The 21,775-nt window shown below is 50.0% G+C and overlaps 1 protein-coding gene across 1 annotated transcript in view; it reads right to left on the bottom strand.

The window, feature by feature from the left end:
* The window catches only part of LOC146805589 (E3 ubiquitin-protein ligase HERC2-like), a 1,563,844-nt gene that overhangs the window by 329,748 nt on the left and 1,212,321 nt on the right, over positions 1-21,775 (bottom strand). The window contains 1 exon segment of the mRNA XM_085622871.1: positions 1,778-1,992. Coding sequence (XP_085478997.1) covers positions 1,778-1,992 — 215 coding nt within the window.

Here is a 21,775-nt window from a genome sequence, read left to right as displayed (position 1 = left end):
CACCCTGTTGCCAAATGCATCAACGCCACTTGATTCTCTGTGAGGCGGGGCAGTAGGGAAGGCATTTATGTTCACTTTGCTTGACGCTGGGTGCCATGTCTAGAAGGCATGATCACCTGGAGCAGGGCAACAGTGTCTAGCGATGGAACTACTTACCAGCGGCGCAGAACACAGGTTTGGCCAACCTCTACTCCAAGTTTCTGTCAGGGCTTGACTAAACGTAGCAACAGTTCTGAAGTTGAACAGCCAGGTTAGAAGTTTTCTATAAGCAAATCTTCTTTAGTTTCCACCGCTGGCAACTGTAAATCCAACATCTCTGCGGTCATACAGCCCACTACAGCAAAGTAGACACGCTTCTTGATGGCGGCGGAGGGAGGGGGGCTAGGAGGGTATGGGACGGGCGAAAGGAGAGTCCAAATTGTCCACCTACTACTCCTTTTCCTCATTATCATCCTCATCATCAAGTGGGACATTCTGAACGTCCTGTACAACATCTGAGTTTCAACCAAATATGGCCTCAAGGCGTTGAAGATACTGGCACTGAGACAAAGGCATTCAGGGAAAATCCTTCCACACCATGGTCTGAGCTTTAGTAATTTTGTAAAAAGACACCAGTCCAGATTTAGCTGAACTTGACTCTGGATCCAAGAACAGCATTGTGGTCGCATCTGGAACTGATGCCTGTGGAGCTGGTGTTGGCCCACTTGGAATTGGTGTGGCCTTCAGCAAAGTAGCAGCGGTGTGGCCGGAGGCTTGCATGGGGCAGGAAGGAAGACTAACAGTCAGTAGAAGGCAGGGAAGGGCCTGCAGGCAGAAGATGAAATGGTGGCCTGGGTGGAACGGGGAGCCCCAGGTCGCTCCATGGGGACCTGGAACCATCTGGAAAAGCTGCAGCATTGCCTTTTTAAGGGCATCTTCCGGCTGCTAAGTCAAAGAGAGCAGCTAAATTCAGGGCATATTGGCTCCAGATGTAGAATGGGGTCAAAGTCAGATGGCTGGAACGGAGATGGCCCATTTAAGTACCAAATGCACTATCAATCCCAGGAGCAACAGGGAAACTGCTCCCGCCTAGACTTCTTGCATTTGTACTGAGATTGTTTCCCTTCAGCTTTATATTGGACTTACCTGAGGATGGAGATGCAGACTGTGGTCAGGGCTTAGAACAGGAACATACCTGAGATACGGAGCGTGAACGGCTACATTTTGTATGTTTGGGGAGGTACAACTTTGCATCCTTAGAGGCAAAAGGGGGAAATTAAAAAAGTGAGGAATTTGTGGTTAGAAATATCCATCAGAACAATGTACCTTAAATACAGACTTACTCACATGAGAAAAAAAAAGTACATTTCGACAAAAATCTAAAACAATTCACTGAATTACCACAAAAAAAAAGTAGGCAGCTCTGGTTCCTCATGTCTGTTGCGCATGGAACAAGGACCTGATGTCATTGCAATATACTGAGCCTTTATAAACCCCAATCATCACTTAATGGGGCAAGAACCTAATGGATCCAATGCACTGTGGCGCCACCAACTGTTGTAGTGGCCTGGTTTAACAAAAATCAAGATGGATAATAATCTCTAGGAAACCTTCAAAGAAGAAGAGTTGTGAAACAAAGTTTCCATTAGAACTACAGTGTGTGCATTTAAGTTAACATTCGATAGGCCTATTATTATACTGGTGACAGGTGCCCAAAATAAGTGGAGGAAAGAAAAGCACCAGCAATTAATCAGAACATGGACAGATATATCAAGTAATTTTAGGGGCACCCAGTTACCTTCTGTTTCCATGTCCCAATTTGCCATCCTCTGCTTCACCCCAAGAATAGACTTCTCCCTCTGAAGAAAGTGCCAGGCAATGCTTGCCTCCAGAGTTCACCGCAACCTTCTTTATGAACACGTGCTGAATTGATTCCAGCAGCGTTGGTGTTGAGACAGACTCTGTGCCTCCAATCCCAAGGCGTCCTCCAGCCCCATATCCAGTAGCATATAACTGAAATAAGGCAACAATATTGTACTGTCATGCAATAACTAAGCACAATAAAGAGGCAACATTTTTATCATTCACTTCAACGCTTTCATACTCATGTCAACATTCTGTTGTAAACACTGCTATGATTTAGCATATTAATGTGCATGTAATGAAATCCTTAAACCCTGCCAAAAAAACGCCACAAAGCGACATGTCAAGAGTAGAAGTACAAGGACCTTCATGTTTGAGAACAACCTTCCACTAGATTACAAAGAACCTTCACTACTTCCTGGATGTAGTCCAGTCTGAATCAAGGTACAGTGGTTAGTTGACAAATATTCACTACAAATGGGCATGCCTTTCAGGCATAACTTCTCATGACCTCTTAAATCTAAACCTCCGAAGTGCCCCAAAGGATAGGTGATTCAGGGCAGGGGGTAATGAAGGTCCCTGTAGCCAGTGCAGCACAGAGGGCCCACTACCCTTCAGGAGATCCTCATTCATCTCACGGCCACGATGAATACCTGTGAGATGGGGGGGGTAGGGGGGGGGGGGGAGGAGAGTCTCATAATTTCTTTGTTACACGTCACTGTCTCATGGTCTCGTAAATCGATTAAACTTTTTATTGTTTTTAAATACCCCTTGGGGGAGGGCAAGCCTCCAAGGGAAAGGGCAGGATCAATTTTCAATGCGAGACAAGGGCCCGCAGATGGCTTATCAGTGTTTACCACTCCATCCTCCTTCTACAGACTTGTGCCATATCCAAAGGTGGATAGACAGCTGTCTGGACTTCCTTCTGCGAGAGATAAGACTATTATGACTCAAGGTGAACCATGGCTGTTATCAGGTATGCTAGCCAGTCTGGCCCTATACACAATTCACAGGCTATGGAATGAAAGGGGAGTGATAAACATTGTACTGCTCTCTAGGGACATATGCAAAAGTTATTTCAATTACAACAATATGAATCCTAGTGTGAGAAGAGTGACTGCTGACTTCAATCACAGGACATTTGTAGGAAAGTACCCCTTTTTGAATGGTTACCCCACACTTTTTGCCCGACATCTGATGCAACCCGACTTGATGTGCCCTGAGTCCCTGCCAATCAGGTTCCCAGGGCCTATGTTCATTCCAAAAATTGTACCTTTTGTATCCACAATTGGCTCCTCCTTGGCCACAGGCAAGCACCTTGTAAATGGTACCATGGGTACCAAGGACACTGACCAAGGAAGGACTCGGAGGGCTGCAGCACCTATAGTGCCACACTTAGATGTTCTGCACCTTAATCCACATACTCTGCCACTGCAGGCTGCGTGTTATGGTGCAGAGAAAAGTGAAGAGTAGACATGGCACACTTCCCTGTATGCCAGGCCTGCAATCCACTGCCTAAGGCCTAGGTAAGTCGTCCCTCTAGCCGGGGGCACAAGTTCTAAGGTGAGGGTACGGAGGCATGAGCCCTGTACCCCTACAGTGTCGAAGCCCATTCATAGACATTGTAAGTGTGGTGAAGCCATAAAGAATATTTGGTCTGGGAGTTGGTAACTACGAACTCCACAGCTCCACAATGGCTTTACTAAAAACTGGTAAGGTCCTGCCCCTGCACTCAACTAACAAACTCTGTCTCCCGTGAGCACCGGACTTGCTCAAACCAAGACTGATTCTTCAGAGTCCGGACTCCGTAATTCTGCACCGCTCTGCCCATGGCTGTCATGGGCCAAGACTGAGTCGTCCAATACCCCAAGGAGGTCCCCCTGGAGATCCTAACTTGGCATCCGGTGACCCCTGACCTCCCACAAGTTCATAAATCAAACCTACAGCCTTTACTTGAAGGATCCCTCTGACCACGACTGAAGGCGTTAAGGCAACCTCCACCTTGACCGAATCGGTCCAAGAAGCCCAACCGCGACCGACCAACCGACTTCTACCAATCACAGGCCAAGGAATCCCATGCCAGAAGACACTCCAGCACCCGACGCCCCACGGCACTGGTTGGCCCAACCGACGGTGTCCAGGCATCCTCTCAGATCCCAATTCGCCTCCCCAGTTGTTGGTCACCTTCCAGAAGTCTCCTTGACCGAGTCTACATCCTCTTCCAAAACCAACGGTCTCCATTTGGAAACACAGGGTCCCTGACGTCCGCTTTGCATCCTGCACCAGGCCGCCCGAGTGGCGCTGGCGGTGCAGTTCTTGTGTTGATCTTTGGCCCCTGCAGTGCCGACCTTAATCCTAGGAGCTTTGCTCCCACACCCATATGGCCTGCTTGCCAGCAGTCCCTAACCGAGGACCCCCTTGACCTCGTAGGCTAAATTTGGGTTCCTGCACTCTGCACCCAGCCGTTAAGGTGCTGCTGGGGGTGCAACTCGAGTGACCATCTGGACCTTGGGGAACCTTGGTCCTAAACCCAACGACTCACCCTCGTGAGTCGAATACTTACCTCCAAGACCGATATCTGCCTTTCCTTTCCCAGATGTTCATGTGAGGAGATTTTGAGTCTAGATATTTTTCTAAGTATAGAACTGTTAATGTATGGGGAAAAGGGAGTACTATTGCAATTTATACAAAGCCGTGCTTACCTTGTATCTAAGAGTCCCAAGGTGTGGTATCTAGGCATACCACCCCCAATGCTCAAGGTTATCCAAAAGTACCGAAAAGTAATTACTGTGTGTTGGAAACGCCCACTCCCACTCCGCAGGGTGGTGGTGGACTCCCCGAACACACTGTGGTAGCTTGGCTCGAGTGGTCAGGAAACAGGCGCAGTGCTAAGCATACAATATACCCATACAATAACCATGCGTGCATCCGTTCCAAAAACGACTCTACACCGTAAAAATTATGAAAATATTCTTTCTTTATCTTTTTCTCTTAGTTGCTGATTGGAAAAATAAATAGGTCAATCACAATATACAAGTTTCAATTAGTGCAGGTCAAATAAATATCGGCTGTTTGATGAAATAAATAGGGGTGATCATAAATAACAGGGCATAAATACAAGGGCAATATATACAGACAATTAAATACTTTGAGGCAATAAATACTGTATCAATAAATATTGTACACCAACAAGTCCTGTGGACCTATAAATATAGTGCAGCAATAAATAGGTAAAAACTCAATAAATACAGTATCCCCAATAAATAATTACAAGTATACAGCACCCCTCATATAATCAGATGACACTTCACTTCTTAAGGGCTGATTTGGCCCAGGCACAGCTTGTAGGGTTGTGGAAGGCTTGAGGGGGGAGGCTACTCCCTGGCTGGGACAAGGCTGAGGCCTAAACTGAGGTAGATCAAAGGGGGGAATACCAATGCCCTGGCTTTCCTTCTCCACACAACCTCTCTAGGTTAGTCCCAGTTCACCCCAGGCACAGTCAGGTGGGTTTCAGCACCTCCCTAGCCCCTTAGAGCAGTCTCTCAGGTCTCCACAGGGCCTTAGGCGCCCTCTACTCCACTTACTGCCCTTTTTCTGATGTTCCGACGCCGCTGGAGTCAGGTCGACGCCGTGAGGCGGTTCCGGTTCGGTCTCGGCGGCCTCGGCACAATGTCAGTTCTTTGACGACGCCGGTAGGCGGTTCCGGTCCGATGTCGGCGGCCTCGGTTCGATCTCTACCTCCGATTCGACGACGTCGGGCAGTCTCTTCACGATGTCGACTTCGGGCGGCTCCGGTCCGATGGCGCTCTCGACTCCGATGACGTCGGCCGGCCTGGCCTCGATGTCGACTTCCGGCGACTCCGGGGTGCGATCCTCACCCCCGACCTCCGGTGCTCCTCCTCACAGGCTCCGGGCGACTCCGGAGTGCGATCCTCACTCCCGACCTCCGGTGCTCCTCTACCTCGGTCTCCGACGACTCCGGAGGGCGGACTTCACTCCTCCGATGACGCCGCTCGCTCGACCTCGGTTCACTTCCTCCTCGACCTCTGGTATTCCTCACGACCTCCGTCGGCGCCCTCTCACGACCTCAGGCGGCTCCGGGTACGACGTCTGCTACTTCAGTCAGCGCCGCTTCTCCACCTCGGGCTCCAGGTCTTCAGGCTACTCGACGCCGGACTCCAGGGAAACCAGTTCTCAGGTCAGGATCTTGCTGTTTTCTTGGTTCTAAGGCCTGTTCCTGCTGTCCAGGTCCTTAGGATAAGTTTCTTCTGTCTTCTTCCCACACAGGGCTATAGGCTGGGATCCATCAGTAGGGACAAGTATCAAGGGTGGGTTTATGGACCCCACTCCAGGCACAAGTTTCCACCCCTGCTGCTTCACTCCTTCCTCCTTCACTGTTGTGCTCCTCTCTCTTCACCAGTCAGGTGCCAACTGCCAGCTCCAACTGCCAACTGCCTCTCTTAACCTCCCAACATTCTAAACGGTTTCCAACTGTCACAGAGTTCTGGAACCTCCTGGAATGTTCTGGAAGGTGCTGGTAGGTTCCAGTGGATGCTGGTGATGTCACAGGTGGCCACCATTTTGTGCTCCAGGCCCTCAGACAGAAGTTTCAGGGGTAGCTAAAATGGCTCCCTGAATCTGCAGCAACACGAAAAAGTCTGGTGGTTCCCAAAAAGGAAAAAATTCAAACAGGGTTTGAGGCAAAAGTGGGACAAAATAAATAATGATGAGGAGGGACCACCCAAAGGGCTGACAGGTCTAACACGCGTCCCCCCCAGCTGAAAGTGGGGAGAGCTACCCAACCCCTTGGGAGTTCTCATCACTAAGGCGGAAATACCTTGAGAGACCGTCTGCATTGGCGTGGTCCACTCCAGGCCGATGTTCCACCTGAAAGTCCATCCCCTGTAGGGAAATAGACCACCTCAACAACTTGGGATTCTCCCCCTTCATTTGCATCAGCCAACGAAGGGGTCTGTGGTCGGTCTGAACAAGGAAGTGCGAGCCAAACAGGTATGGCCGCAACTTCTTCAGAGCCCATACCACTGCAAAGGCTTCACGCTCTATTGCACTCCACTTCTGTTCCCTGGGAAGTAGTCTCCGGGATAGGAAGACCACGGGTTGATCCAGACCCTCTTCGTTGAGCTGCGATAACACTGCCCCAATGCCATGTTCTGATGCATCTGTCTGGACAATGAACTCCTTGGAAAAGTCTGGGGCCCGTAAGACCGGGGCCTCGCACATGGCTTTCTTCAATTTCTCAAAGGCTTGCTGACAAGCCTCCGTCCAGACTACCCGTCGAGGTTGTTTCTTGGACGTGAGCTCCGTGAGAGGGGCTACGATGGTACCGTACCCCTTCACGAAGCGGCGATAGTATCCTGTGAGGCCCAAAAATGCTCGGACCTCAGTCTGTGTCTTGGGGGGTTCCCAGGCCATGATGGCCTCGATCTTCGCCTGGAGGGGTTGCACCGTTCCCCTACCCACCAAGTGTCCAAGGTACACTACCGACCCCTGCCCGATCTGGCACTTGCTGGCCTTGATCGTCAATCCAGCTTGTCTCAGGGCCTGGAGAACAGCTTGCAGGTGACGCAAGTGATCCTCCCAGCTGTTACTGAAGACGGCTATGTCATCCAGATAAGCAGCAGAGAAACTCTCCATCCCGGTGAGGATCTGGTTTACCAGGCGCTGAAACGTGGCAGGTGCGTTCTTGAGCCCAAAGGGCATCACACAGAACTGGTAGTGGCCATTGGGCGTGGAGAAGGCTGACCTTTCCCTTGCTCCATCAGTCAAAGAGATCTGCCAGTACCCAGAGGTAAGGTCAAAGGTACTTAGATATTGGGCAGCTCCCAGCCGGTCAATTAATTCATCCGCCCTAGGGATCGGATGTGCATCAGTCTTTGTCACTGAATTCAGTCCCCGGTAGTCCACACAGAACCTCAGTTCTGGTTGGGCACCCGGTGGTGCAGCTTTCGGTACTAACACCACCGGACTGGACCAGGGGCTGCTAGAAGGTTCAATCACTCCTAGCTCCAGCATCTTAGTGACCTCACTATGAATGCTGGCCTTCACCTTGTCTGACATCCGGTAGATCTTGGTCTTCACAGGTGGGCTGTCTCCTGTGTCCACGTCATGGACGCACAGGTGAGTCCTACCCGGGACAAGGGAGAACAACGCAGAGTACTGCCCCAGGGCCTGGCGACAGTCCTCCTGCTGTTCAGGAGTTAGAGATGGGGAGAGAATCACTCCCTCCACCGACCCATCCTTCTCTTGAGACGCAAACAGATCAGGGAGAGGCTCGCTTTCCACGTCCTCTCCTCCGTCAGTCACCATCATCAAGATGACTTTGGGCCTCTCGTGGTGGGGTTTGAGGCGGTTGGCATGCAGCACCCGCAGGGGCTGACGAGGGGTCTTCAGGTCCACCAAGTAGGTAGCCTTACCCTTCTTCTCCAACACCTCAAAGGGTCCTGACCAGCGATCCTGGAGGGCACTAAGCTCTCCGGGTTCGATCACCCACACCTTCTGGCCAGGCTCCAACTCCACCGGGTGAGCGTTGTGGTCATACCACGCCTTCATCACTGCTTGGCTGGCTTCCAGGTTGTCAGAAGCTTGCTTCCACAACTTAGCCATTTGGCTCCGGAAGGCCAGCATGTAGCTCACCACATCCTGGGGGAGCTTTCTGGGAGTTCTTTCCCATCCGTCTCTCACCAGGTTAAGAGGTCCACGTACAGGGTGCCCATACAGAAGCTCGAAGGGGCTGAAGCCCACTCCCTTCTGTGGCACTTCCCTGTATGAAAAGAGTAAACAGGGTAGGAGGACGTCCCATTTCCTCCGCAGGCTTTCAGGCAGACTTCTGATCATGCCTTTTAAGGTTTTGTTAAACCTTTCCACCAGACCATTGGTCTGGGGGTGGTAAGGAGTTGTGAACCGGTAGGTCACTCCACACTCCTTCCACATTGCCCGCATATATGCTGACATGAAGTTGGTCCCCCTGTCGGACACAACTTCCTTGGGAAAACCCACTCGGGTAAAGATTCCCATCAGGGCCCTAGCCACAACAGGTGCTGTTATGGTCCTCAGAGGTATTGCCTCTGGGTACCGTGTGGCATGATCCACCAGAACCAGGATAAACCTGTGACCAGCTGTAGTTGGTGGATCTAATGGGCCCACAATGTCGATGCCCACCCTTTCAAAGGGGGTGCTAACGACAGGAAGTGGTTCCAGGGGAGCTTTCAGCTTCACCCCTGTTTTCCCACTGGCTTGGCAAGACACACATGTCCGGCAGTAGGTATCGGACGACACTTTCATCTGAGGCCAATAAAAGTGTGGGACAAGACGGGCGAAGGTCTTGTCTTGCCCCAGGTGTCCTGCCAATGGTATCTCGTGAGCCAACTCCAAAAGGAAGGCTCGATAACGTTGAGGAACTACCAAGGCTCGTGACGATCCATGTAGGGGTGCCTTGGGTTCACTGTAGAGGAGGCCATCCTCCCAGTAAACACTGTAGTTCCCTTCAACGTTCCCTGCTGCCTGGGCTTCGGCCTGTCGCCTCAGCCCCTCAAGGGTAGGGCACTCCCTCTGGCCCTGGCAGAATTCCTCCCTGGACGGGCCTCCCTCCACGTGCCACTCGGCCGGGATGGGTAGGTCCTCCAGGTTGGTAACGTCCCCCTCCGCAGACTCCTGGTCCACCACCTCCGGTGGCCTATCCGTCCTACGGGGTGGAGACGCCGAGGCAGGCTCCTCCTGTCCTCGGTTCTTCCCTTGACTGGCAGCTGGCTGGGCCTTTGTTCCAGGCTCCAGCCGGAATGAACTCCCTCTTCGGGTAGTCTCGGACCTTGTGCTAACACAGGCCCAGTCAGGTGTACCCAGCATCTCGGTGTGAGTCCGGTATTCCACCTCCTTCCAAGCGTTGTGCTCCATGTCATTGCCCAGCAGACAATCGACTGGCACGGCAGGGCTTACGGCAACTCGAAGTGAACCTGCAACCCCCCCCCATTCAAAGGGAACCTCGGCCACTGGATAGTGACCTGTTCTGCCGTCAGCCATCGCGGCTGGGTGGAGTACATCGGGAATTACCTGCTCTGGAGACACCAGCTGGCTACGCACCATAGTCATACTGGCTCCTGTGTCTCTCAGAGCCTCCCCTCTTTGGCCGTTGATAGTGATCCACTGCCCATACTTTGCGGTATTTGCGGGCACCTGGATCTTGGGAACCATCTCCCGTTCTCCCAGGGACACTAAAGTGACACCCGCCCACTCCCTTCCCTTAGTTAAGGGCATCTCCTCCCCGAGCACTACACTAGCTACTCCGGGGGGCTTTCCTCCAGTGGGAGGGGGTGATCGTTTCTGACACTTCGGATCTCCTTTATAGTGTCCAACGCCACCGCACTCGTAGCAATGGACAACCCTTGGCTGCTGACTCTGGCCAGGATTAGGGTTTCTGGGTGGGTTAGCCTTAGAGGTGAATCCTGTTCCCTTCCCTTGGAAGTTATTTTGGGGGCCTTTGGAGAACTCCTTTTTCTTTTCCCCTCCCTCTTTCTTCTGGGGGGCGCCCTGTCCGGCCTTTTGAGTATCCCCTCCGGTCCCCCTTGTGGACACCCGGGTACTAGCCCAAATGTCCGCCTCCTCAGCAAGCTTCCGGGGACTGGTCAGCTTGCTATCCACCAGGTGTTGCCGCAGTTCAGGGAAACATTTCTCGAGTAGGTGTTCCTTCAGTACTAGGTCAAACAGCTCCTCGTAGTTCCTTACTTCACTGCCCTGAATCCAACCTTCCAGTGCCTTCTTTGCATAGTCCAGGAAGTCCACCCAATTCTGTGTGCCCAGTTTGTGACTACCCCTGAACTTCTGTCTGTACTTTTCAGGTGTTAGTCCAAACTTTCTGATGAGCGCCAGTTTCATGGTGGGGTAGTGGGTCTGCTCATCCTCTTCGAGGGCCAATAAAGCATCCCTACCAGCTGGAGGCATGTACCTATACAATCCTCCTCCCCAATACTTCACTGGAACCCCATGGGCCCTCAACGAGACCTCATAGGCTGCTAGCCACTTGGCGATGTCGTCACCCGCCCCATAGCTAGCTACTATGTCCTTTGGCAGGTAAGGTTTGGATTCCCTGGTGATTTCTTGGTCTTTGCTGCCACCATTAGGAACAGTTGGTGCCCCAATTCTTAAGATCTGAAGCTCTATCTCTTTCAGTCTTATCTCATGAGCCATCTTCTGTTTCTCCGTCTCATGAGCCATCCTCTGTTCCTCCTTCTACTTCTCCAGCTTTGCTAAGTCCCATGTGAGCTGTCTTTTCTCCCTCCGATCTGCTAACTCCACTTCGGATAAGCCCCCACTAGAGACAGTGCTGCCCTTCCTAGAAAGTGTCCTGGGCCCTGCTGACAGGTTCCCCACCTCAGGTTGGTACATCTCAGCCCCCTCGGGGTCAGGCTCTCCATCCCTGTCTTCCTCCTCAGCCTTGCTTTCTCGGCGTGCCTCCCCCCAAGCCCTTAAGCTGGTTTGGAGTGCACCCTTCTTTGCTCCTGGGGGACAGTACACCCCCTCCCGCTGGCAAAACTCCCTGAGTTGGGCCACAGTGTACGTTTCTAGATTCTCTAGTACAAACTCCATCTTGCCCACTCAGGTTAGAGGACAGGTTTTGTGCAGTAGCAATGTAGGGGGGTACCTTTAGTAATACCTCCTCCCACCACCAGAGTAAATTTGGAAAAAACAAAAACCCACAATTAGGAAGGCCGCTGTGAGAAAACTCCCGGTGTAGGCCTATGGACTACCCACAGTTATTGTTGAGTATATGTAGGCACAGCTCTATCCCACCGCTGAACACCAATTTATGTTGGAAACGCCCACTCCCACTCCGCAGGGTGGTGGTGGACTCCCCGAACACACTGTGGTAGCTTGGCTCGAGTGGTCAGGAAACAGGCGCAGTGCTAAGCATACAATATACCCATACAATAACCATGCGTGCATCCGTTCCAAAAACGACTCTACACCGTAAAAATTATGAAAATATTCTTTCTTTATCTTTTTCTCTTAGTTGCTGATTGGAAAAATAAATAGGTCAATCACAATATACAAGTTTCAATTAGTGCAGGTCAAATAAATATCGGCTGTTTGATGAAATAAATAGGGGTGATCATAAATAACAGGGCATAAATACAAGGGCAATATATACAGACAATTAAATACTTTGAGGCAATAAATACTGTATCAATAAATATTGTACACCAACAAGTCCTGTGGACCTATAAATATAGTGCAGCAATAAATAGGTAAAAACTCAATAAATACAGTATCCCCAATAAATAATTACAAGTATACAGCACCCCTCATATAATCAGATGACACTTCACTTCTTAAGGGCTGATTTGGCCCAGGCACAGCTTGTAGGGTTGTGGAAGGCTTGAGGGGGGAGGCTACTCCCTGGCTGGGACAAGGCTGAGGCCTAAACTGAGGTAGATCAAAGGGGGGAATACCAATGCCCTGGCTTTCCTTCTCCACACAACCTCTCTAGGTTAGTCCCAGTTCACCCCAGGCACAGTCAGGTGGGTTTCAGCACCTCCCTAGCCCCTTAGAGCAGTCTCTCAGGTCTCCACAGGGCCTTAGGCGCCCTCTACTCCACTTACTGCCCTTTTTCTGATGTTCCGACGCCGCTGGAGTCAGGTCGACGCCGTGAGGCGGTTCCGGTTCGGTCTCGGCGGCCTCGGCACAATGTCAGTTCTTTGACGACGCCGGTAGGCGGTTCCGGTCCGATGTCGGCGGCCTCGGTTCGATCTCTACCTCCGATTCGACGACGTCGGGCAGTCTCTTCACGATGTCGACTTCGGGCGGCTCCGGTCCGATGGCGCTCTCGACTCCGATGACGTCGGCCGGCCTGGCCTCGATGTCGACTTCCGGCGACTCCGGGGTGCGATCCTCACCCCCGACCTCCGGTGCTCCTCCTCACAGGCTCCGGGCGACTCCGGAGTGCGATCCTCACTCCCGACCTCCGGTGCTCCTCTACCTCGGTCTCCGACGACTCCGGAGGGCGGACTTCACTCCTCCGATGACGCCGCTCGCTCGACCTCGGTTCACTTCCTCCTCGACCTCTGGTATTCCTCACGACCTCCGTCGGCGCCCTCTCACGACCTCAGGCGGCTCCGGGTACGACGTCTGCTACTTCAGTCAGCGCCGCTTCTCCACCTCGGGCTCCAGGTCTTCAGGCTACTCGACGCCGGACTCCAGGGAAACCAGTTCTCAGGTCAGGATCTTGCTGTTTTCTTGGTTCTAAGGCCTGTTCCTGCTGTCCAGGTCCTTAGGATAAGTTTCTTCTGTCTTCTTCCCACACAGGGCTATAGGCTGGGATCCATCAGTAGGGACAAGTATCAAGGGTGGGTTTATGGACCCCACTCCAGGCACAAGTTTCCACCCCTGCTGCTTCACTCCTTCCTCCTTCACTGTTGTGCTCCTCTCTCTTCACCAGTCAGGTGCCAACTGCCAGCTCCAACTGCCAACTGCCTCTCTTAACCTCCCAACATTCTAAACGGTTTCCAACTGTCACAGAGTTCTGGAACCTCCTGGAATGTTCTGGAAGGTGCTGGTAGGTTCCAGTGGATGCTGGTGATGTCACAGGTGGCCACCATTTTGTGCTCCAGGCCCTCAGACAGAAGTTTCAGGGGTAGCTAAAATGGCTCCCTGAATCTGCAGCAACACGAAAAAGTCTGGTGGTTCCCAAAAAGGAAAAAATTCAAACAGGGTTTGAGGCAAAAGTGGGACAAAATAAATAATGATGAGGAGGGACCACCCAAAGGGCTGACAGGTCTAACACTGTGCAATTCGTCCTGCATTTTAAAAGTATTACAACCCTGTAACTATTGACATCGCAAATACAACTGCATTTCCTTGAACAGTCATGTAATTGCCAATATATATTACCTATCTGCACCAAGTCCTGCTTTGTTCTAAAAATAAACCACAAGTATACCTTTTTTATACTTACCTAATTGGTCTGGATTCCGTCTCACAGTGTGACATCAACCTTGATTGAGTGAATACAATAAAAGGTTAACACACCCTCCTGATGAGCCTAATTGCTCGACCGCACTGCCACAAATAGAGCTGCTACTGATTATCTAATTTAGCCTCTGCGATACATCTGGGGACCAACTGGACTGTGTGGACACTATACTTTACTTTGGTATAGTATATGCAGAGCAAGCTTCCAACAACATTTCTTAAGAGTCCTTATACTGCCACATGGAAGCCTATCGATGCTGCATGGCTTTTATATAAAATTGTAAATAAGACAGCTCAAAATGCATACAAAGATGGCTCAAAAATGAATCCTACCTTGAATTTGTAGTGATATTAAGGAACAAAATAAAATTGCTTATTCACAGGATAGTCAAATGTTTCAAAGAAACATACACTTCTTGCAGATTGCCCCAAAACAGTGCACCTAGGGATACATGTGACAAACATGTAGTCTTTGAGGTAGTCCGGTAAGCCACAGCACGTGAATACATACTTGAGCACTAGCTTATACAATATTTTAAACTGGAAGGAAGTATGCTTTTTGGAATGGTGCACTATTATGCAGCAGAACTCATGAATCCATTCTCTTTCATCAAATAACTGTAAGGGAACGCCAAGCGACAACCCAAGTGAAAAAAGAGCATGTCTCACTTTACAGGCAATTATCTAGCAGTAGAAACACACATTTAGAGTTCTATTTAAATTCGAGCATTAATACATTCTACATAATAAAGGCAGAATGTTCTATTTAAATGCCTTTTGAGTAAAGCAAAGGAGCTCTTCCCGCCTTCTACAGTGGCTACTATGTAACTGAAGAAACTTGCTCCTTACTTGAAAAAATAATGTTGTTCATCCTCCGGTCATTTTGTGGAAGGCTCTGAAATTGAGAGACCTTTTTTGTTATCATTCTTCTGAGTTTTTCTTTGCATTCATCTTCCACGGACGTATTGCCTCTTTTTACATGACAAAAACCAGTCACCAGTTGCAACAAGTGGCCACGAGAAGAGGCACAAGATACTGCCTCTCAAGAATTGCAATCATCAAAATTGTGGCACTTCTTAAAATGTTATGCATGCTACATAGTGGAAATGCTACTTACCAGTATGCATCTGTTCTTGGCATGTAGAGCTGCAGATTCGTACACTGTGCATTAGATCGCCATCTGGTGTTGGGCTCGGATGCTTGCACCTTGTTGTTGTCTTGGAAGAAGTCTTTTGCAGTCACAAGATAGGTGACTCCTCCCTTGGACGATAGTGTGCATGGGCATCGACTCCATCCTCAGATTGTTTTTCGCCATGATGGGAAATGATGGAGTCAGTAAGAAATAGAAAAGATGTCCATGTGAATGTATCTAATTAAGATAATACTGGAACGGATACAGGTCCGGGGGAGGCGGGTGGGTGTGTACGAATCTGCAGCTCTACATGCCAAGAACAGATGCATACTGATAAGTAGCATTTTCCGTTCGAGGCATATGAGCTGCAGATTGTACACTGTGCATAGACTGTACAGCAGTGTCTCCCTTAGCGGTGATCACCTGTATCCGTTGCAGTGGTTTGAAAAATTGTTTTAAGAACAGCTTGGCCTACAGAAGCTTGTTGTTTAGCCTGCACGTCAACACAGTAGTGTTTGGTGAAGGTGTGCGGTGTAGACCATGTTGCTGCTTTACATATGCCATCTAAGGGGATGTTCCCTAAGAATGCCATGGAAACCCCTAGTTTGCGTGTTGAATGCGCTCTCGGGGGAATTGTTAATGTGCGTTTAGCCTTTTGGTAGCATATTTGAATACATTTTACTATCCACCTGGCGATCCCAGCTTTGGAGATGGGGTTACCCTTATGAGGTGGAGAGAAGGCTACAAACAATTGTTTGTTTTTCGAAAGGGCTTATTCCTGTCGATGTAATATAGTAGTGCTCTTTTAATGTCTAGCGTGTGAAGGGCTCTCTCTGCTACTGAGTCTGGGTTTTGGAAAAACACCGGTAACTCAACTGATTGGTTTAGATGAAAAGCAGAGATGACTTTGGGAAGGAATGTTGGATTTGTTCTGAGAACCAACTAGTTACGATGTATTTGTAAGAATGGTTCTTGTATGGTTAAAGCCTGGATCTCACTTACTCTCCTGAGAGAGGTAATTGTGACAAGGAAAGCTACCTTCCATGTGAGGAACTGAAGTTCACATTTATGTAGAGGTTCAAATGGGGGACACGTGAGCCTGGTAAGAACAATGTTTAAATTCCACACCGGAGAGGGCGGTATTCTGGGAGGAATTATTCTTTTAAGGCCTTCCATAAACACTTTCATTGCAGGCACTTGAAATAGTGACAAGTGGTGTCTATTTTGTACATAAACTGCAAGTGCTGCGAGATGTAACCTTATGCATGAATATGCCAGATTACATCTTTGCAAGTGTAACAAGTAACAAACGATGTCCTGGATGGAAGCATCCAGCGGATCAATATGATTATTGTTGCAGAAGATGACAAATGTTTTCCATTTTGCTGCATAGCAAGCTCTAGTAGTTGGATGTCTGGCTTGTTTAATAATATTCATACAGTCCGGCGGAAGGTTAAGATAACCGAACTCTAGGACTTCAGGAGCCAGATTGCTAGATTCAGCTGACCTGGGTCAGGGTGTCTTATATCTCCATGGTTCTGCGTTAGCAATGTTGGGGAGAGGAGTAGTTTTTGGTGTGGAACTACTGAGAGTTCCATCAGGGTCGTGAACCAAGGTTGACGTGCCCATGTGGGTGCCACCAGGATCATTTTGAGAGACTGTTGTTTGAGCTTGCGTACTACTAGGGGAATCAGTGGGAGTGGCGGAAAAGCGTACGCAAATCTGCCTGACCAATTCATCCATATCGCATTGCCTTTGGATAACGGGTGTGGAAACCTGGCGGCGAAGGTTGGGCATTTTGCTTTTGCTTGTGCGGCAAACAGATCTATTTCTGGTTGACCCCACAACTGAAAAAATGGTTGAAGAACTTGGGGATGAAGTTCCCATTCGGGTATTTGCTGTATCTGTCGACTATGCTCAGACGTGAGTCCCTTGCTCTCCATGCCACTGGAATCAGGCTATCCTGGCTGACGAGGGCTGAAAGCCCGAAACCGGTCCTAGGATGCTTGTTTCCAGTCCAGGGAGGACCTGGCTTGGCAGTTCGGGCTGGACTGTTCCCATGGGGCACAGGGTCAAGACTGATTTGCATATGGCTGGGTTCAAACTGGAATGGCATGGTGAGCAAAAAAACGATGGATTTAGGCCCAGATCTCTGTACTGGGGTGAATGTATGACATTGTTCTGCATTCTGTCCATCAATTGTTATTTTTGCATTTGTCACCCTGAGTGGGAAGGGTATGCTCAGACGTGAGTCCCTTGCTCTCCATGCCACTGGAATCAGGCTATCCTGGCTGACGAGGGCTGAAAGCCCGAAACCGGTCCTAGGATGCTTGTTTCCAGTCCAGGGAGGACCTGGCTTGGCAGTTCGGGCTGGACTGTTCCCATGGGGCACAGGGTCAAGACTGATTTGCATATGGCTGGGTTCAAACTGGAATGGCATGGTGAGCAAAAAAACGATGGATTTAGGCCCAGATCTCTGTACTGGGGTGAATGTATGACATTGTTCTGCATTCTGTCCATCAATTGTTATTTTTGCATTTGTCACCCTGAGTGGCAAGGGTATGCTCAGACGTGAGTCCCTTGCTCTCCATGCCACTGGAATCAGGCTATCCTGGCTGACGAGGGCTGAAAGCCCGAAACCGGTCCTAGGATGCTTGTTTCCAGTCCAGGGAGGACCTGGCTTGGCAGTTCGGGCTGGACTGTTCCCATGGGGCACAGGGTCAAGACTGATTTGCATATGGCTGGGTTCAAACTGGAATGGCATGGTGAGCAAAAAAACGATGGATTTAGGCCCAGATCTCTGTACTGGGGTGAATGTATGACATTGTTCTGCATTCTGTCCATCAATTGTTATTTTTGCATTTGTCACCCTGAGTGGGAAGGGTATGCTCAGACGTGAGTCCCTTGCTCTCCATGCCACTGGAATCAGGCTATCCTGGCTGACGAGGGCTGAAAGCCCGAAACCGGTCCTAGGATGCTTGTTTCCAGTCCAGGGAGGACCTGGCTTGGCAGTTCGGGCTGGACTGTTCCCATGGGGCACAGGGTCAAGACTGATTTGCATATGGCTGGGTTCAAACTGGAATGGCATGGTGAGCAAAAAAACGATGGATTTAGGCCCAGATCTCTGTACTGGGGTGAATGTATGACATTGTTCTGCATTCTGTCCATCAATTGTTATTTTTGCATTTGTCACCCTGAGTGGGAAGGGTATGCTCAGACGTGAGTCCCTTGCTCTCCATGCCACTGGAATCAGGCTATCCTGGCTGACGAGGGCTGAAAGCCCGAAACCGGTCCTAGGATGCTTGTTTCCAGTCCAGGGAGGACCTGGCTTGGCAGTTCGGGCTGGACTGTTCCCATGGGGCACAGGGTCAAGACTGTTTTGCATATGGCTGGGTTCAAACTGGAATGGCATGGTGAGCAAAAAAACGATGGATTTAGGCCCAGATCTCTGTACTGGGGTGAATGTATGACATTGTTCTGCATTCTGTCCATCAATTGTTATTTTTGCATTTGTCACCCTGAGTGGGAAGGGTATGCTCAGACGTGAGTCCCTTGCTCTCCATGCCACTGGAATCAGGCTATCCTGGCTGACGAGGGCTGAAAGCCCGAAACCGGTCCTAGGATGCTTGTTTCCAGTCCAGGGAGGACCTGGCTTGGCAGTTCGGGCTGGACTGTTCCCATGGGGCACAGGGTCAAGACTGATTTGCATATGGCTGGGTTCAAACTGGAATGGCATGGTGAGCAAAAAAACGATGGATTTAGGCCCAGATCTCTGTACTGGGGTGAATGTATGACATTGTTCTGCATTCTGTCCATCAATTGTTATTTTTGCATTTGTCACCCTGAGTGGGAAGGGTATGCTCAGACGTGAGTCCCTTGCTCTCCATGCCACTGGAATCAGGCTATCCTGGCTGACGAGGGCTGAAAGCCCGAAACCGGTCCTAGGATGCTTGTTTCCAGTCCAGGGAGGACCTGGCTTGGCAGTTCGGGCTGGACTGTTCCCATGGGGCACAGGGTCAAGACTGATTTGCATATGGCTGGGTTCAAACTGGAATGGCATGGTGAGCAAAAAAACGATGGATTTAGGCCCAGATCTCTGTACTGGGGTGAATGTATGACATTGTTCTGCATTCTGTCCATCAATTGTTATTTTTGCATTTGTCACCCTGAGTGGGAAGGGTATGCTCAGACGTAAGTCCCTTGCTCTCCATGCCACTGGAATCAGGCTATCCTGGCTGACGAGGGCTGAAAGCCCGAAACCGGTCCTAGGATGCTTGTTTCCAGTCCAGGGAGGACCTGGCTTGGCAGTTCGGGCTGGACTGTTCCCATGGGGCACAGGGTCAAGACTGATTTGCATATGGCTGGGTTCAAACTGGAATGGCATGGTGAGCAAAAAAACGATGGATTTAGGCCCAGATCTCTGTACTGGGGTGAATGTATGACATTGTTCTGCATTCTGTCCATCAATTGTTATTTTTGCATTTGTCACCCTGAGTGGGAAGGGTATGCTCAGACGTGAGTCCCTTGCTCTCCATGCCACTGGAATCAGGCTATCCTGGCTGACGAGGGCTGAAAGCCCGAAACCGGTCCTAGGATGCTTGTTTCCAGTCCAGGGAGGACCTGGCTTGGCAGTTCGGGCTGGACTGTTCCCATGGGGCACAGGGTCAAGACTGATTTGCATATGGCTGGGTTCAAACTGGAATGGCATGGTGAGCAAAAAAACGATGGATTTAGGCCCAGATCTCTGTACTGGGGTGAATGTATGACATTGTTCTGCATTCTGTCCATCAATTGTTATTTTTGCATTTGTCACCCTGAGTGGGAAGGGTATGCTCAGACGTGAGTCCCTTGCTCTCCATGCCACTGGAATCAGGCTATCCTGGCTGACGAGGGCTGAAAGCCCGAAACCGGTCCTAGGATGCTTGTTTCCAGTCCAGGGAGGACCTGGCTTGGCAGTTCGGGCTGGACTGTTCCCATGGGGCACAGGGTCAAGACTGATTTGCATATGGCTGGGTTCAAACTGGAATGGCATGGTGAGCAAAAAAACGATGGATTTAGGCCCAGATCTCTGTACTGGGGTGAATGTATGACATTGTTCTGCATTCTGTCCATCAATTGTTATTTTTGCATTTGTCACCCTGAGTGGGAAGGGTATGCTCAGACGTGAGTCCCTTGCTCTCCATGCCACTGGAATCAGGCTATCCTGGCTGACGAGGGCTGAAAGCCCGAAACCGGTCCTAGGATGCTTGTTTCCAGTCCAGGGAGGACCTGGCTTGGCAGTTCGGGCTGGACTGTTCCCATGGGGCACAGGGTCAAGACTGATTTGCATATGGCTGGGTTCAAACTGGAATGGCATGGTGAGCAAAAAAACGATGGATTTAGGCCCAGATCTCTGTACTGGGGTGAATGTATGACATTGTTCTGCATTCTGTCCATCAATTGTTATTTTTGCATGTATCTGTCGACTAAGCAGATCCGCAATCTAATTGTGAACTCCTGGAAGGTGTTCTGCAAGCAGGTATATGTTTTGTGGAATGGCCCATCTCCAAAAGCATGGTGCGAGCTGGGATAGCTGCAAAGAATGTGTACCCCCTGTTTTTGTATGTAATACATGGCTGTCATGTTGTCCGTCCGGACTAGGACAGTCTTGTGTTGTAGATGTAGTTGGAATGATTTGAGTGCTAGGAATATTGCTAGTAATTCCAGGTGATTGATATGGAGCACTTTGTGTTGAGTGGTCCATTTGCCTTGAGATGTATGTTTTAGGAGAAGGGCTCCCCAACCGGTGAGTGATGCGTCTGCTGTTAGTACTATCTGTGGTACCGGCTCGAGGAACAGCCGCCCTTTGGACAGGTTTTGTATGTTCCACCACCGTAGAGAGCGATGTGTGCGGACGTCCACCAACACCAGATCGGTTAGTTGTCCTAGGGCCTGGTTCCACTGACGTGCTAGGCATTCCTGTAAGGGGCGCATCTGAAGTCTTGCATGAGGTACAATAAATATGCAAGAGGCCATCATTCCTATGAGTTGCATGAATACCCTTGCTGGGAGGGAGTGCTGTTGTTGAAATTGAGCAACTAGGGCTTGCTTACTGGCTATCCTGGCTGGAGTGGGATATGCCAGAGCTCTGGAGGTGTCTATTGTGGCCCCTCGATACTGATGTATGTGGGAGGGCTGGAGATGTGACTTGGTGTAGTTTATTGTGAATCCCAAGTTGTGTAGTAGCTGGATGGTTTGGGAAGTGTGATGAACACAATGTTTTTGTGACTTGGCTTTTATCAGCCAGTTGTCGAGGTATGGAAAGACATGGATTTGTTGTCTTCTGAGGTGTGCTGCTACTACCGCCAGACATTTAATGAACACTCTGGGCGCGGTGGTAACGCCGAATGGAAGGACTGAATTGGTAGTGTTGTCCGTCCACCATGAATCTTAGATATTTCCTGTGAGCGGGGTGAAAGGGAATATGAATGTAGGCGTCCGTGAGATCTAGTGTGGCAAGGAAGTCGCCTCGTTGAAGTAGTGGAAGAACCGGTTGAAGAGTGATCATGTGGAAATGATCTGAGTGTATGTAAAGATTGAGCGGTCTGAGGTAGAGTATTGGCCTGAGGGTGCCGTCCTCTTTGGGGATTTGGAAATACAGCAAGTAAACCCCTGTTTCTTGATGCTGTAACGGAGCTGGTTCTATCGCTTGCTTTTGAAGCAATGAGAGAACCTCCTGTTTTAAGAGCGAGAAATGTTCTGTGGACATTGGACGCTGTTTGGGTGGTATGGTGGGCGGGGTTGCTGTAAGTTCCAGGCAGTAACAATACTGGATAATTT

The sequence above is a fragment of the Triturus cristatus genome, chromosome 8 (genome assembly GCF_964204655.1).
Source record: "Triturus cristatus chromosome 8, aTriCri1.1, whole genome shotgun sequence".
In the NCBI taxonomy this organism is placed as follows: Eukaryota; Metazoa; Chordata; class Amphibia; order Caudata; family Salamandridae; genus Triturus; species Triturus cristatus.
This window is presented reverse-complemented; position numbering and strand designations above follow the sequence as displayed.